Here is a 14,936-nt window from a genome sequence, read left to right on the forward strand (position 1 = left end):
TATTTAAAAGAGCATTAGTATATAATTAATAATTTATTAATTATCAAAGTCACTGCGTCAATATTACATTTTGTACATTCTAAGTTAAATTGACTATTATAGTAAATAAAAGTTTAATGTTTATTATCTATTTCTGAATGAAATTGTAGGTTTAAAAAACGAATAGCGTTGAAGTCAAAACGCTGTAGATTTTTTTTATGTAACATTACTCTGAAATAATATCCAGTCTTTCTTTTTACCCCGTATAAATCCGTTTGCAAAGTCCCGTGCACTCATAACTGAATAATGTTCCACACTTACTTTCATTACTGAGATCCAACTTGGTCCTTTACATGTCACTACTAATGCATTGGTTTTCCAATTAAATCTCACAACACCTAGAAGAGGCTATTTTCATTAATCGTGCACATTTTATCTTTATGTATGTGCAACAATTACATTTTCAGATAATTAATTTTCTTCCTAGGAATAAACTGTTTTCAATCCTTGATACTAACTTAGTATCACAGAGAATCATGCAAGAATAATGATTAATTACCTGGTACATCTGCATTTTTTTCATCTCTCGGTCTCGACGTCTGCTGGACATTCAACAATTTTACACCCATACCATCAAACTTGGTTTTTAATGGATATAATCCGACAAGAGCACGATGCAGATCATATACATTGTTTGCCGTCATCTCATTCCAATTCACTACAGAGATCTTTGATGTAATTTTAGGTGCTACAAAATGTAATGATCAAAAAAATCAATGAAATAATTTAAGTAGTGAAACATCGATGTATTTTGTTACTTAGTAGCAAAGATAAATTACCATAGGTAATACCTAATTTCCCCTGAGGTTTAGATAAAGATAATACTTGCGGCAGCTTCCCAATCACATCAATTAAAACATTTGCACCCAGCTCTGCTAACTTTTCATTCAATTCCGGTAAAGTTTCATCTGCATGAATAGATATTTTCTCTTGCGTTACTATTTCTCCAGTATCAAATCTGCAATAACATAAAAATGAAAATAACTCTCTAAATACTGATTTAAATAATTTACAATTATGATATTCACGAAATTATTTAAAACAAAAAATTAAATTAATAAAATATATGTAATACTTATAAAATTCTTATTACATATTCCAATATTTCATTTTTCAACTCGAACATATTTTAGAAAAATTTAAATTTACTTTTCCGCTACTTTCATAATTGTAATTCCCGTTTGTGTATCTCCGTTCATTAAGGAATAAATTTCTGGAGCTGCTCCTCTCCAGCGCGGCAACAGACTAGCATGAACATTTAACATACCTCTGTAACAAAAGTTACATACATTAATTGCATACCATAGCACTTATTAGTAAACTAAATATATTAAAATTAAATTAATTAACTCACAGTGGAAAAGAATTTATAATATTTAGTGGTATCAGATAGCCAAAGGATACAACTATCCCTATATGAAAATTTTGTGGATTATTTACAAGAGGCCACTCAGTGACCACAATTCCCATTTCTTCGGCGAACTGTACAACGACATTCTTTTTCTTCTTACATACCGATACAACTTCTAATTTGCAAATCTTCTCGGTTTTGCTATAAAAATAAAATTACTTTTTTATTTAGTTATCTATTAAATAAATAATTACAAGTAAGCTAAAGCTAAACGATATAAAATTAATACTAACTACTCTTTGTATAAGCGTTGCAGGCTTTTTAGAGAAAAGCTGTCATTGCCAAAGAACAATACACTCCAAGGTCCACCGGCTGGAACGGAGTGCGTTTGTCTCTTTCGAACGTGATACGCGCAATGTGAGGTTATTTCGCATAATTTGTCATTGCTTTTTAATGCTAAATGTAAGTACAAGTGTATTTTCGTTAGACGCGCTCGAAATATAACATTTAACATATCGTAATCTCACAGGACGACATTTAGCAATTATAAGAAACTACAAATAGTGTTTTAAAATTTCGGCATGCTGTCTCTTTTAGTGTATGTGCAATGTACATACGTGCTTCTCCCTTTCTCGATCCCTTCTCTCGACCGCCGAGGACGGGAGGAGTAATAGTAAGACGCGTTCCCCTTTAATTTCTCGGCGATCGGTGCTCCGCGCCATACGTGCTGCGGAGCTTCGTGTGTGACTTGACGCACACCACGCAAAGGTAACATATGCTAACCAGCGACGGTCCGTCGCCGAAACAAATGCCGTATCTATCTTTTAGTGTACAGTGTACGTACAGTGTACAATGCACCGCAAAACGCAAATCGCAATATGACGGAACGTTCTCATTGTTAGTGAGCTAATCGCGTATGCTTGACATATTTACGAATAGGTGGTAAAATAGGGATCGAGTGCCAGGATTCCCAAGACCAGATGTTTTAAAATAAATAAAAGTAAAAATGTGTAATTAAAATAATACCTTCATATAAATTTTATGTTAAATATAAGTTAATTATCATATAAAATTTTATTATTTTGAAAAACCTACAGATTTTCAGTATAAAAAAATAATATTAAATATCAATAAAATACAATAGCGATATATATCAAAATAATTACCAGTTTAATATCATGAAATTATAATTTTCTTTTTTAATTTATAAAAATATATATATATACCTTCTTAGGATTGTCAATTATGATCCATGCTGCTCCACAAATTGTTTAAGGAGAGTCTTATCGAGAGGTATTGATAAATGTTCAGAACCGTTAACTGTGCGTTTAGTTCGTAGCAATTTATGATCAATAAATTCAGTTAACTGCGCCCGCAATGCCAAATCGGAACTAACTAGAAAATTTTCACGCGCTGCTCGATATAAATCTTTAAACAGCATTCCTAAAATGACATAATTAAATTATTATTTAAGTAATTATTATGACAAAAAATAATGCAGTATTTACCTGCGAAATTACGACTGCTGTTATTCAATTGATATTTGACAAGAATCAGATATATCGCTCGAGCGTTTGAAGTAAGAGACAAAAAGACATTTTGAAGGGAAGACAATTTGAGTCCGCTGTTTTGTTGATCCAATAAGGAACTTTCATATAAAGTTTCTGCTTGATATGGCAATAATGTTGTTGCATCCCACCAATAAAAATTAAACTTTGAGCGTTTTGTATGGTCCCAAACTAAAATAAAAAGTTAATGACATTAGTTTTAATTTTTTAATATATTTAATTTAGTTTGAAAGGTAAATTAACTTACGAAGTGGTGCATTTATGTGATCGACAGACGCTACGACATGGATATTCGGAATAGCTGCTAAACTGGCAAGAATATTTTGTATTTTATTTGAACGCAGCATTATGCCGTCTATATTGTGAATTATTAAATAAAGCCGATCGTCCGGATTATCTTTCATCACTGTTTCGATAAGTTCTAAACAATCGTTAGGATTTGTCGGACAATCTAAATCCAATATATCCGTTATTATATTTTCAAGAATCTGAAAAAATATTTAATACATAATTGTTACATTCTTTTAATTAATAAATTAAAATCTAATAAGCAACAAATATATATATCTTACTTACATCTTTCAGCGCTAAATTATGGAAAAAACCATTCACAATCAATGTTGGATGATCTGCTACGATCTCTTCATAAAAATGATTTATTAAATTCATTTTTGAACCTACACCATGAAGTAGCAAACTAAAGCCTTCTCTAAAATATAACAGGTTTTAGATATTTTATAATAAAATATAATCAAAAAACATTTTTTATAAATATACTGCTAATTACGTACTCCAATATAAATTGCCACATTGGAAAAAATGATATACAATTTTCTGTCAACGAGTATATACGTTGCTTATGTGTTGTAGAAATATGGCTCTGATTTTTTAATAATTCTTTCAATGTTTCTTCAGTAAGACGAGCGTTCCGAAGTCTTCCTAATGTCCGATCTGAAGTTATTGTCTTCTCAGATTGAGATTCAAAGTATTCATCGGTTTTTATATGCTAAATTAATATTAAATATTAATAAATTAATAAATAAAGTGCATATATCCTAATTACAATTAAAATATTATTTATTAAATATTCAAAATAGTTCCAACTTACGTAATCTTTGTAAGCTACAGTTCTATGTCCTTTTATTATTCTTTTAGGTGTATTTTGTACCTTATGATTTGGTAAAGGTTTTGAAACTCTTTGTTTTATTCTTTTTTTAGTACTGTTTTTCATATTTGTATCAGAACTGTCACTATCCTCACTTTTATCAGAAGTCTCATCAGACTCTGAACTGGTTTCATTATTTGAAAGCATATATTCACTGTCTTCTGATACACTTTCATCACCATTTGAGTTAACACTGGGTAAATATTGTTTTCGCGATACTAATAACAGAAAGTTAACATTAATATATTTTTTCATAATTTGGAGCAAAATCTCTTCATTAATAAAACAAAATTAACTACCTTTGACGTTTTTTTTATTTTCAGGACTTGTCATAATTTTTTCAACAACAATTTTTAAGACTGGAAGTGTTTTAAAACATTTTGGTGTCTCAGGTGTACGACACTGATTGGCTTTAAGCATCATACTATTCCTTTTTGTTGGTGTTTGAAATCCATATAGTTTTCTACCACATACATCTTTGTCAGAAAATAATTCTAAAATTCATTACAACATAATATTAGATAAAAATAAAGTAATAAATAATTTTTATATAAATTTTTTCAATTTACCAAGTGGTTTCTGTACATCTTCTGTAATGTTTTCAAGCTGCTTCTCTATTTCAGCTTTTAATATGTTATCTTGCACTGAAAAAATAGCAATGTGATAATTGTGGTAAATGACAATACATCAGTACTATAGTACAACCTGGTGTAATAACTGTAGATAACATAAATAAAATTTTACAAAATGTTAAATAAATATTATAGAACAAGTCAAGTATTTTAATATTACAAACAACATGACAATTTATACATATAAATCTTACAAGTATCTTTGGGTGCTTCCTCATCGCAATCTTCCGTGTATTTTACATTGGTTTTTAATCGTGTAGATCTTCTCAGGTTTCTGGTCGAAGCCATTTTTAGTAATTGACGTAAATTTTCGCGAATATAATAAAATTCTTTGTGCCGGGTTTAGTACGAAGACTCCAACGTCCCGAGTTCTCAACTATTCTACCGCGCATATGTAACATACTGCGCACGCTGCTCCACGCACACCACGCCACACTACGCTAAAGTCACGTACATACGTATATACTGTTAGCACTCGATAAAAAGAACAGAAGGCAACAGAAGGAGACAAACTGGAGAAATGGCCACCCGTCTGTTGAGGGTTAGCAGCGCACTGCGCACATATTCCAACAAAACCACCCTTGTAAAGGTAAAATCGCGTATACCACGCGATGTGCGATCGTATCATAATTATATACGGTTTTACTCTCTCAGTCGATCTTTACGTTTACCTTTAAACATATATTCTTTTCATAGCCTTCCCTTACGTAATGAGAAGCAAAATAATGATTTTCGTGCATTTAATGTGCATATTTTTTTTATTTTTTCACAATTTTCTAAATTTTAGCTTACATTATTTCTTTGTCGGCTTTCAATAAAATGCAAAAGCTTGTTTTTCTTGACAGATATGCTTTTACATTCTTTTGAAGAAGGAGTTCGTAACAATCCAGATTTTTATTCGATGTATATTAATTTAATTTTTTAATGATACACATAGGCATCAAGACAATGGCAGTCAACTGCTGCTTCTCTGAAAGAAGCACTTATCAATCAACCCGCTACAAGAGTGACAACTTTAGATAGCGGAATGCGAGTTGCTAGCGAAGATAGTGGAGCTGCAACAGCCACTGTTGGTCTTTGGATAGATTCTGGTAGTCGATACGAAACAGACGATAATAATGGGGTTGCTCATTTTATGGAGCACATGGCTTTTAAGGTAAATAAAAATTTTTTTTTTATCTTAACAGTATGTTTTTTAATTATATTATTGTAAAACATTGAGAGATGCAGTAGTGTAGAAGACTTTTTTTTTTTACTGTCTGTTTAAAGAATTTTACTTATAGGGAACTGCTAAACTTTTTTTTTACTGTCTTTTTAAAGAATTTTATTTATAGGGAACGGCTAAACGATCTCAAACTGATTTAGAATTGGAAATAGAAAATATGGGGGCACACCTGAATGCTTACACAAGTCGAGAACAGACAGTGTTTTATGCAAAATGCTTAGCACAAGATGTACCAAAAGCCATTGAGATTCTTAGCGATATTATACAAAATTCTAAGCTGGGCGAAAATGAGATTGAAAGGGAACGTGGCGTTATCTTACGCGAAATGCAGGAGGTAGAAACAAATTTGCAAGAAGTTGTATTTGATCACTTGCATGCTGCTGCATATCAAGGTACTTCCTTAGGACGAACAATCTTAGGGCCTACAAAAAATATTAAAAGCATTTCAAGAGATGATCTTGTTACATACGTGAAAAATCATTATGGGCCACCTAGGTAAGATTTTTATTAATTGATTATTAGTTTATGTAGCTAAAATGTATTAGTCATTAAAAAAGTTATTAATTTTTTTTAAGATTTGTTTTGGCTGGTGCCGGCGGTGTAAATCACAGTCAATTAATCGAACTTGCTGATAAGCATTTCGGTAAAATGACTGGACCACAATATGATGCAATTCCTGATTATATTAAATCCTGTCGTTATACTGGCTCTGAAATAAGAGTACGCGACGATACCATCCCTCTCGCTCATATTGCAATTGCTGTTGAAGGTATTAAAAATTAATATTTCGGCTAAATTATGTTTTATAGAAGTCACTATTATTTTTTAGTAACTGTTACACTATTAGTCGTTATTACTGGTGACTATTTTGATATAGGTGCTGGATGGTCTGAGGCAGATAACATTCCCCTCATGGTTGCAAATACTCTCATAGGAGGATGGGATCGTAGTCAAGGAGGAGGCGTGAATAATGCAAGCAGTTTAGCTAGAGCATGCGCTGAGAAAGGCTTATGCCATAGTTATCAGAGTTTTAATACGTGTTACAAAGTATGGATTAAAAGTGTTACTTATTTACATATGCAAAACTTTTATAACAATGCACATATCGAATTAGTAAATACTTTACTTTTTAATATTACAGGATACAGGACTTTGGGGTATATATTTCGTTTGTGATCCTATGCAATGTGACGACATGTCTTCATATGTTCAACACGAATGGATGAAATTATGCACATCGGTTACTGAAAAAGATGTGACACGTGCAAAGAACATTCTTAAAACCAACATGTTCTTACAATTAGATGGAACTACTGCTGTTTGCGAAGATATTGGACGTCAAATGTTATGTTACAACCGCCGTATTCCACTTCACGAACTTGAGACGAGAATAGACGTACGTAATTTTAAAATCTGATAAAATTTATTAAAAACGAAATTTTACCTTTTTAAAATATTTTAAGAAATATATCGATAATAAATAATTAATCATTAATTTTTTTTTTAGAGTGTAACTGCTCAAACTATTCAAAATGTTGGTATGAAATACATTTTCGATCATTGTCCAGTAATTGCAGCAGTTGGTCCTGTTGAAAATTTACCAGATTACAATAGTATTCGTGGAGCTATGTATTGGCTTAGGGTGTGAATTATTTTTAAACATCAATCATTAATTATTTAGCATATTAATAATTAGAAATAAAAAAAAAACCATAATACACATATGTCTGCTTTACATCTGTTAAAAAATTATCCGTACAAATTAGTAATATTAATAAATTCAGTTTCTAATAACAAAACTCTTTATATGAAATTAAAATGAATTTTATTTTGCCATATATATATGAGATATTTATCGATGTACATTACCTGACGAAAATAAATATGGTCGAAAATATGTATGTGTTTTAGATAATCATAAATTATTTAGGTATTAATTAATTACAAAATTAATTATAAAAGGTTTGTACTTTTCTGGAAAATATTATATTCCATCTAAACCGTATATTTTCAGATGAACAAATATTTATTATAAATTTTCTGTTTTATTTGTAAGAGATTTTTGTTTTCGCAATTGTACGAAAATTCGATAATTTTTTTGCAGAATTAAAATTTATATCTTGAGAGAAGATATTAAAGATTAAAAGAAAATGAGATTCAACAAAACATTTTTAATCTACAAATTAAATATTTTTACGTTTTTAGTTTGTTGCAATAAATAACAATTTTAAGGTTTAATTTCTGTATTACAATGATTTTAATTATATAAATATTGATAAATATAATATGTAAGAGAGACAATTAAAAAGGTTATGCTTTTTTTCTCTTAGTCTATCTTAGTTCTATTATATTACAATAAATTGTAATTATTAGTTCGGCCAGTACAAGTATAAAATGATTATCTGCTTTGATTGCTCGACGGTGCTGTGCCTTGAGTAGGAGAAAAGGTATCCTTACAAACTTTAGCAGTCATTTCGGCTAATGGTTCTAATTCCTTAGGATTAATTAATTCGAATTCGATTACAAAGTAGTAAAAATGCTTGTAACATGTATTCACATGGGCTTCCTAAAATAATATATTTGATTAAAATTATTTGTAACACAGTAAAATATTAACAAATACTTTAAGTGAAACACTTACCGCTCCTATTGCTACGATACGATCGAAATGATGAATATACACGTGGACAAAAACTCTAAAAAGACGCGTCAAAATTTTTCTACATAATGGTATAAATGTTTTGGGAAATGGCACATCTGTAATAAAATAGTTTATATAATTTGATGCAATTTAATTTTAATATATTGAAAAGTATCATTAAGCATTAGTGAACCTGTTGACACTGGAAAAACTGTTTCATTATTTATTTGAGCTTCAATCCAATCCATAAGAAGAGCAACATATTGTGGTGCAGGTAATGCTGTTGGCTTTTTATATTTTTCACCATCTGCCCATAAATATTCAAAACGTGCACCACCACTCATTGCTGGACAAGATACTGAATCACAGTACTCTGATACAGTACCATATATAAGATTAATTCTATTAAAAAAGTCCACAACTAAAATAAAAAAAGAAATATTAAAACATTATATTTTTTTTATTTAAATAAAAATGTAAAAACATTGTTCTCCATAAATTGAATAATGGAAAAATTTTTATGTTAGTTCATATATTATTAAACATTTTATTTACCATGAACAGCAATCCAATCATTTAAATCTTCTCCAGGAGGTAATTTAACAACAGATCTTAAATTAATTCCAGAGTTAAGAGAAGCTTGAGCTTGCTTATGTAAAGAATAACGTAATGTTCCATGAGCAAACTTCTTCTTTGGTCTAAACGTCTGTAAATACGACAAATATTTAAACATGTTTTTCGAGAATAAAAATAACAATTTTAGGTTAGCTTGAATTAAAATATAATCGTTGAAATCAACAGTCTTACCTTGCCTTTCTGGAAGAATTCTATAAATCCGCTTAACGTGGTCATTGTGTAAAAATTTATTGTTACTCTGAATTGTGCGTCTTGTTAAAACAATTGAAAGAAAATGCACTTGACCTACGCGCAGCTCCGAAATTTCATCTCAGAAATCATCTTTATGTTTGGCATTTTTAAAAACAATAAAATGAAAGAAATATATTTTATTTAAACGCACACGCGAATTGCAAGTAAAAATATGTATAAATTGTATCTAGAATCATGTATTGCACTCTGTATTTGATAAAAAATTATTTTAGTGTCGAGAAAATCCTCCACGAGCCGTCAACTAAAACTCGAGCACGTAGTACGAGTCGACATCAGTCAGATGGCCATTTTCAGTGAAATAGATCAATATTAGAAACTTTCTTATAATTTAGTGTTTAGAGTTAATTCTTCAATTACATTTTTTAAACAAAGTTAAATCTTTTGAAGCATATTTGTTTTAACTGTTCGTCTTTTTTTTCTAACTAAGGGAAAAAATGACTTTTAACCAATGCAGCTAATCCAGCTAAAAAGAACAAACCTTTCGAGTTCTGACACTTCTAACTTCGTCTTCTGAATAGTATATGAATGCGGGCATTGTTTATTCTGTGTCGTTCTCTACGTCGGATTTGTGAAACACCGATAATTGAGAATGTTCAATCTGTTGCGATCTCTTAATTAAAACTATTCTTGATATAAAAAGTTAGCTGTTGCATATTACCTATTGCATTGTGACATATATAGAATATATAAATCATTGAGATGTAGTGTAGTGTTTGTGCCTAAAATTTCACTATTTGGCACATAATCAGTAAAATATATTTTATACCGTGACTCAGTTCAAAAATTTCGTCACCTCAGTTTGCAGTGTATTCCATAAATATTGGAAGAAAACACACAGGCCTTGGTTCCATGAGATAAATCATGGATGACATAAATATTAATAAAATATGTCTGGATATAGAAGAGTTGGAATTGGATGGAGAAGATAAAGACTGGATCAAATTAAATTGGATTAACAGTCAAATTGATGACAATGCTAATTGTCATTTGCCAGAGGTACTGAGGGTAAGCAATGTTATTGATCTAAAATATGTTATAATGAATACTTTAATATACTGTACATAAGTAAAGTAAATAATTGTAAATAAAATTAATGAGATATATGGCACTTTTATATGTTTGAAGGATTTGGAAGATGATGTAACAGGGATAAGGGACTGCGATAATAAAGTACTGTCTACAAATATGGAGTCAGAAGATATATCTGATGGTATATCAGTCATAACAGAAAGTGATGCAGATATTATTAATATAAATCAAATTCAAATTTGCACATTTGAATCGATTAAGTCTCCACAAATGCTGAAAGAGCAAATAAGTAGACAGGTATTATGATATGCTTAATTTTACTTCATTATTCTATATTATATGCATTTTTTACATAAATTTTAAATCTCTTTTTATTATAGAAAGATGTATGGCATATTCTTACTGCTTGTGGACTTGGTATAATTATTGGCTTGGCTCTTAGTTATGTTTTTACAACTACTAAAACCTGTCCAGTCTCAAGTGAAATTGACGCTGAAAGTTTAAAGACTGCAAGTCATAACATTCTTAATACTTGCAAGGAATTGACAAATGGTAAGTTATGAACATAATTTTAGAAAAAGTTTAAGATCATAGAGTTTGCATCATTATTTCCAATTTTTATTTTTAGTGAAAACTATGTTGAATGAAATTAAAGGGCATATTCCAACTGATAAAAAAGTTACAAAAGAATTTTTAACACATATTTTTAACATTGCTGATTTTTCTAATGAAGCAAATAATAAACCTGATATAATCATTGAGAAATTTATCAATTCTACTTCACATTCAATGGATCAACTTCAAGGGTCTCTTCATGTACTGTCATCCTTAGCATCTCTTTCTGATAATAGTTCATTGAAAAGTGATATAAATAAAACTTTGGACATTGTGAGCAATACAAAAATATTTTATGATACATTAACTGCTACCAACACAGGATCTTCAAACAATCTTATTGCCTTGAAGTAAGTATGCATATAACACACAAAAGTATTTATTTCTAAATAGCAAATTATTATTGCATACTAATATTAAATAATTTACAGCATTTTGCAGCATAACAATGATAAAATGCATATTATTTCTAAATCACTTCTCTCTAACTTAATAGAAAAAATAAGCAAAGTGATGGCAAAAATTTACAATAAATATGTTAAAGAGACATATAAATTGAAGAAATTATTATGCTATTTAAAAAATACATTGCCAGATGATAAAATTTTACAAGAATTGACCAAAGATAATTCGTTATTTAAAGAGTATGATAAGTCTTGCATTATGAATCATACACTAGAGAACTTGGATAACAGAACGACTACAAAAATACATAAGGAAAAGATAAAAGAGCAGAATGTAAAAACTGACGATACGATATTACATGCAAAAAACAATAAAAAAGACAATCACAGAGTTTATGATAATAACAAAAAGATGTCTTTGAAAAATAAGAGAAATAAGAAGGAAAGTGACGATAAATCTACTATGAAGTAAATATATATGATTAATACCATTACATTTTTTATCTTTTTTTATTGTAAATTATTACTGTGTATTTAAACTATTTTATTGTGTTACAGGTTTTTGCGACGTACCAGTCATAAGATATATAATGATTCTCAATTGGTTCTTTCTGAGGTAATAGAAAATATAAGTAAATTAAAGCATCAACTAAACAAGTTGCATCACTTAAAAGATATAATACCTAATAATAGTGAATTTCTAAAGCAAGTAATTAAGGATAACGAAGAGGACAATAAAGATTTCATTAAATCTAGCAAAGGAAAAGATGATTTAAAATCAAATACAATACCAAAAAATAATTTTGATAACATCTTGATGCAATTGAAAAATACGTGTCCATTTTCAACCGATTATTGTCCGAAATTTGATATCAACATGAGCACATTCAATACCGAACCAAATGTAAGTCATTAATTTATGCCATGATTTTTTTATAAGTTTTTAAATTGTACATGAATAAAAATATACATTTAACTTGTATCACATTTATATATTTAGAATATATTTATGTAAGTAGAATAACGATTTAAATAATGCATAATTTTATACATTTTATACATTAAAATGTTAATTATAAATTTATTTCAGCACAAGTCTAAAAATTATAAACATAAGAAATATTCAAACAGTAAAAAGACTACGGATGGAGAAAACTCAGCAAAAATTTTGCCTGAAAAAAAGGAAAAAAAACCAAAGAAAAAAGATTATTTTAAATCAAATAATTTACCTAAAAAGGTTAAAAATGACAGAGTTAATTATGAAGGAAACAGTATCTCTCGACATGAAGATAAAGTTCTTGTACCAGAACACACTGATAATTATTATAAATTTAATCCTTCATTTAATAGTCGCACAATGAAGCAAGAGAATCAATATAATAAAAATACAGACCAAAGGAGTAATAGCAGAAGGTACTAATTTCTAACAAGACAATTTTATGTAACATTGTGATTATAAACCAAAATGATTTATATACAAGTTTTTAAAAATATCTTTTGGACAGTTCTTACGAGTGCGTGAAACAATGGCAACTTGACGATTCGGACTGGTATTTTCGACGAGCTTTTGCCCGTAGAAATGCACGAAGGCATGCGGAATATATGTATTCGAAGATTAGTAAATGGAAAAATCATTGATGACTTTATTAGCTTATTTGCAAATGGGATATTTTTATATATAAATTTTTAGATAGATATATATACGAAATATCCCATATAACACATAGTATTATATAGCATTAACAAATATTATTCTTCCATATTTCTTAAATATCCAAATAATTTACAATATGTTGATTCTGATATACTTATTAACATTCTTATTGTTATATAGAGATATATACTTATATGAAAAGAGAAATCTAGACTAAAGAAATAAGATTTCTAAAAATTATGGATATTGAATCGAGGGAAAAAGACTGCATCAATGAAATAAAATGAAAGAAATATAATAAAAGGCATCTAGTATATCATGCGTTATATTGTAATGTTTCTAAATTTTTTTTCTTTAATTAAATTTTCTTAACATATTACATCACGTATATTAACATTTTGTACATAAAATAATAAAAAATTTAATAAATATCTGGAAATCGGAAACAATGGATATTCAAGAACATTGGAGGAACAAAAGTAGTTATTAGTGTAATATACATATATGTTGCGGTGCTAGAACTTTGATTACTATGTGATGTGCAATTTATTATTAATGAATCTCGTTAGTAGTGTAAATTTTACAGAGCGGCGTGTTACAATAATCTTTCATGATACCAATTTTGTGAAATATGTTCGATTTGTGTGCATATCAATAAGTTACATGTCATGACAATGATGCTGTGATCGTACCATGGTGGTTATCGACGAGAGAAATTCACAAAGTGACCTCGTCATATTTAATATTATCTTAAGCTATTTCTGAGTCTCGTGACAGTCAGCCGCCCATATCTAATAATTTTTTACTATCTTAATCGAAAGAAGAGTGCGAGATATATATAATATAGATGAGTAAAAAGGAAAGATGTAACTTTTTATAATAAATGTATTTACGACTTGCAGAAATATTATTTATAGTTATATCTAGTAAATACATATATTTATAGTTACTAATTAAGAGTTTTTATGAAAATTAACACTTTATTAATGTTACATATATATGTAAAAGAATAATTATAAAAGAGTTTACAAGCATCTACGTGTGACATACCAAATAACAACTATAACTACAGATGTATTATAGAAGTATTATGTATACAAAGATAAAAGTTGTACAATAAAAATTAATGTATAATCTTAATGTCTGAAATCACAGTAAAAGTCCATCTTTTTAACGTGATCGTAATTAATTTAATTTATCGTATCGAAAAGAATTTCTACGAATTAAAAGAAAATTTTTAATAAACTTTTAAGTCTGAAAGTTTTTGATTCGAGTGCTAGCATACTAACGAGTGCTCGTAAAGGAAAGTTTAGACTACTGTCGACAATTCTGCGAAAGATATATTTTCGTGAGACTCCATCCGCTTCCCCGTCTTTGTTTCTTGCGAGTGAAATTTCGCGGGTCACGATATTTGCGCATTTTCGCGAAACATGCAGCGAGCCAGTATATCAAATGCGGTATCGCCCAGCCGGGTTTCTCCTTTTCTTCTATCGGAGATTATCTTCAAACCTGATTAAGAATTACCCAAGATAATTTACAAATCTGGTCGTGGCCGATCTCGATGTTTAATTAAATACAAAATTAAATTATCGAATACCCCGTGTTGAGGAAAATTAAATTTTTTATTTTTATCGCGCGCGAGTTTCCAGCCGCCGCTTTAGCGTCGTGTGCGCCGAGTTTCACATGTGCCGCATATATTATATACCGCGCCGGCCGGTTGCCGAT

General features: G+C 29.5%; 5 protein-coding genes across 8 annotated transcripts; 2 read left to right on the forward strand and 3 right to left on the reverse strand.

Moving 5' to 3' along the window:
* Positions 1-195: 195 nt before the first annotated feature.
* On the reverse strand, positions 196-2,351 carry LOC139107975 (methionyl-tRNA formyltransferase, mitochondrial). 3 transcript variants are annotated; one of them, XM_070665902.1, is made up of 6 exons: positions 2,008-2,351; positions 1,394-1,591; positions 1,189-1,308; positions 819-997; positions 539-727; positions 196-377 (listed from the first exon to the last, which is right to left on the reverse strand). In XM_070665902.1, exons 1-6 carry the CDS (start codon positions 2,163-2,165, stop codon positions 196-198), a joined length of 1,026 nt encoding a protein of 341 aa, XP_070522003.1. In that variant the 5' UTR covers positions 2,166-2,351. The 3 variants fall into 3 exon arrangements, with proteins under 3 accessions (XP_070522003.1, XP_070522001.1, XP_070522000.1); XM_070665900.1 differs by having other exon boundaries at positions 831-997; positions 1,684-2,095; XM_070665899.1 differs by having other exon boundaries at positions 1,684-2,093.
* A 163-nt stretch (positions 2,352-2,514) lies between these two features.
* Positions 2,515-5,084, reverse strand: Orc2 (origin recognition complex subunit 2). The gene is made up of 9 exons (XM_070665896.1): positions 4,950-5,084; positions 4,693-4,767; positions 4,423-4,617; positions 4,067-4,341; positions 3,750-3,964; positions 3,535-3,667; positions 3,206-3,446; positions 2,899-3,129; positions 2,515-2,833 (listed from the first exon to the last, which is right to left on the reverse strand). The coding sequence occupies exons 1-9, from the start codon at positions 5,041-5,043 to the stop codon at positions 2,634-2,636; spliced, it is 1,659 nt and encodes a 552-aa protein (XP_070521997.1). The 5' UTR covers positions 5,044-5,084; the 3' UTR covers positions 2,515-2,633.
* Positions 5,085-5,173: 89 nt separating this feature from the next.
* On the forward strand, positions 5,174-7,877 carry Uqcr-c1 (Ubiquinol-cytochrome c reductase core protein 1). The gene is made up of 7 exons (XM_070665898.1): positions 5,174-5,344; positions 5,693-5,911; positions 6,090-6,475; positions 6,556-6,749; positions 6,858-7,027; positions 7,122-7,376; positions 7,488-7,877. The coding sequence occupies exons 1-7, from the start codon at positions 5,276-5,278 to the stop codon at positions 7,626-7,628; spliced, it is 1,434 nt and encodes a 477-aa protein (XP_070521999.1). The 5' UTR covers positions 5,174-5,275; the 3' UTR covers positions 7,629-7,877.
* A 101-nt stretch (positions 7,878-7,978) lies between these two features.
* On the reverse strand, positions 7,979-9,807 carry Mob3 (MOB kinase activator 3). The gene is made up of 5 exons (XM_070665903.1): positions 9,429-9,807; positions 9,177-9,327; positions 8,815-9,042; positions 8,622-8,737; positions 7,979-8,546 (listed from the first exon to the last, which is right to left on the reverse strand). The coding sequence occupies exons 1-5, from the start codon at positions 9,471-9,473 to the stop codon at positions 8,379-8,381; spliced, it is 708 nt and encodes a 235-aa protein (XP_070522004.1). The 5' UTR covers positions 9,474-9,807; the 3' UTR covers positions 7,979-8,378.
* A 201-nt stretch (positions 9,808-10,008) lies between these two features.
* On the forward strand, positions 10,009-14,347 carry LOC139107970 (uncharacterized protein MAL13P1.304-like). 2 transcript variants are annotated; one of them, XM_070665895.1, is made up of 9 exons: positions 10,009-10,514; positions 10,635-10,835; positions 10,919-11,090; positions 11,167-11,503; positions 11,585-12,025; positions 12,116-12,173; positions 12,264-12,461; positions 12,648-12,970; positions 13,063-14,347. In XM_070665895.1, the coding sequence occupies exons 1-9, from the start codon at positions 10,371-10,373 to the stop codon at positions 13,193-13,195; spliced, it is 2,007 nt and encodes a 668-aa protein (XP_070521996.1). In that variant the 5' UTR covers positions 10,009-10,370; the 3' UTR covers positions 13,196-14,347. The 2 variants fall into 2 exon arrangements, with proteins under 2 accessions (XP_070521996.1, XP_070521995.1); XM_070665894.1 differs by having other exon boundaries at positions 12,116-12,461.
* Positions 14,348-14,936: the final 589 nt, after the last annotated feature.

Source organism: Cardiocondyla obscurior, linkage group LG14 (genome assembly GCF_019399895.1).
Source record: "Cardiocondyla obscurior isolate alpha-2009 linkage group LG14, Cobs3.1, whole genome shotgun sequence".
Classification (NCBI taxonomy): domain Eukaryota; kingdom Metazoa; phylum Arthropoda; class Insecta; order Hymenoptera; family Formicidae; genus Cardiocondyla; species Cardiocondyla obscurior.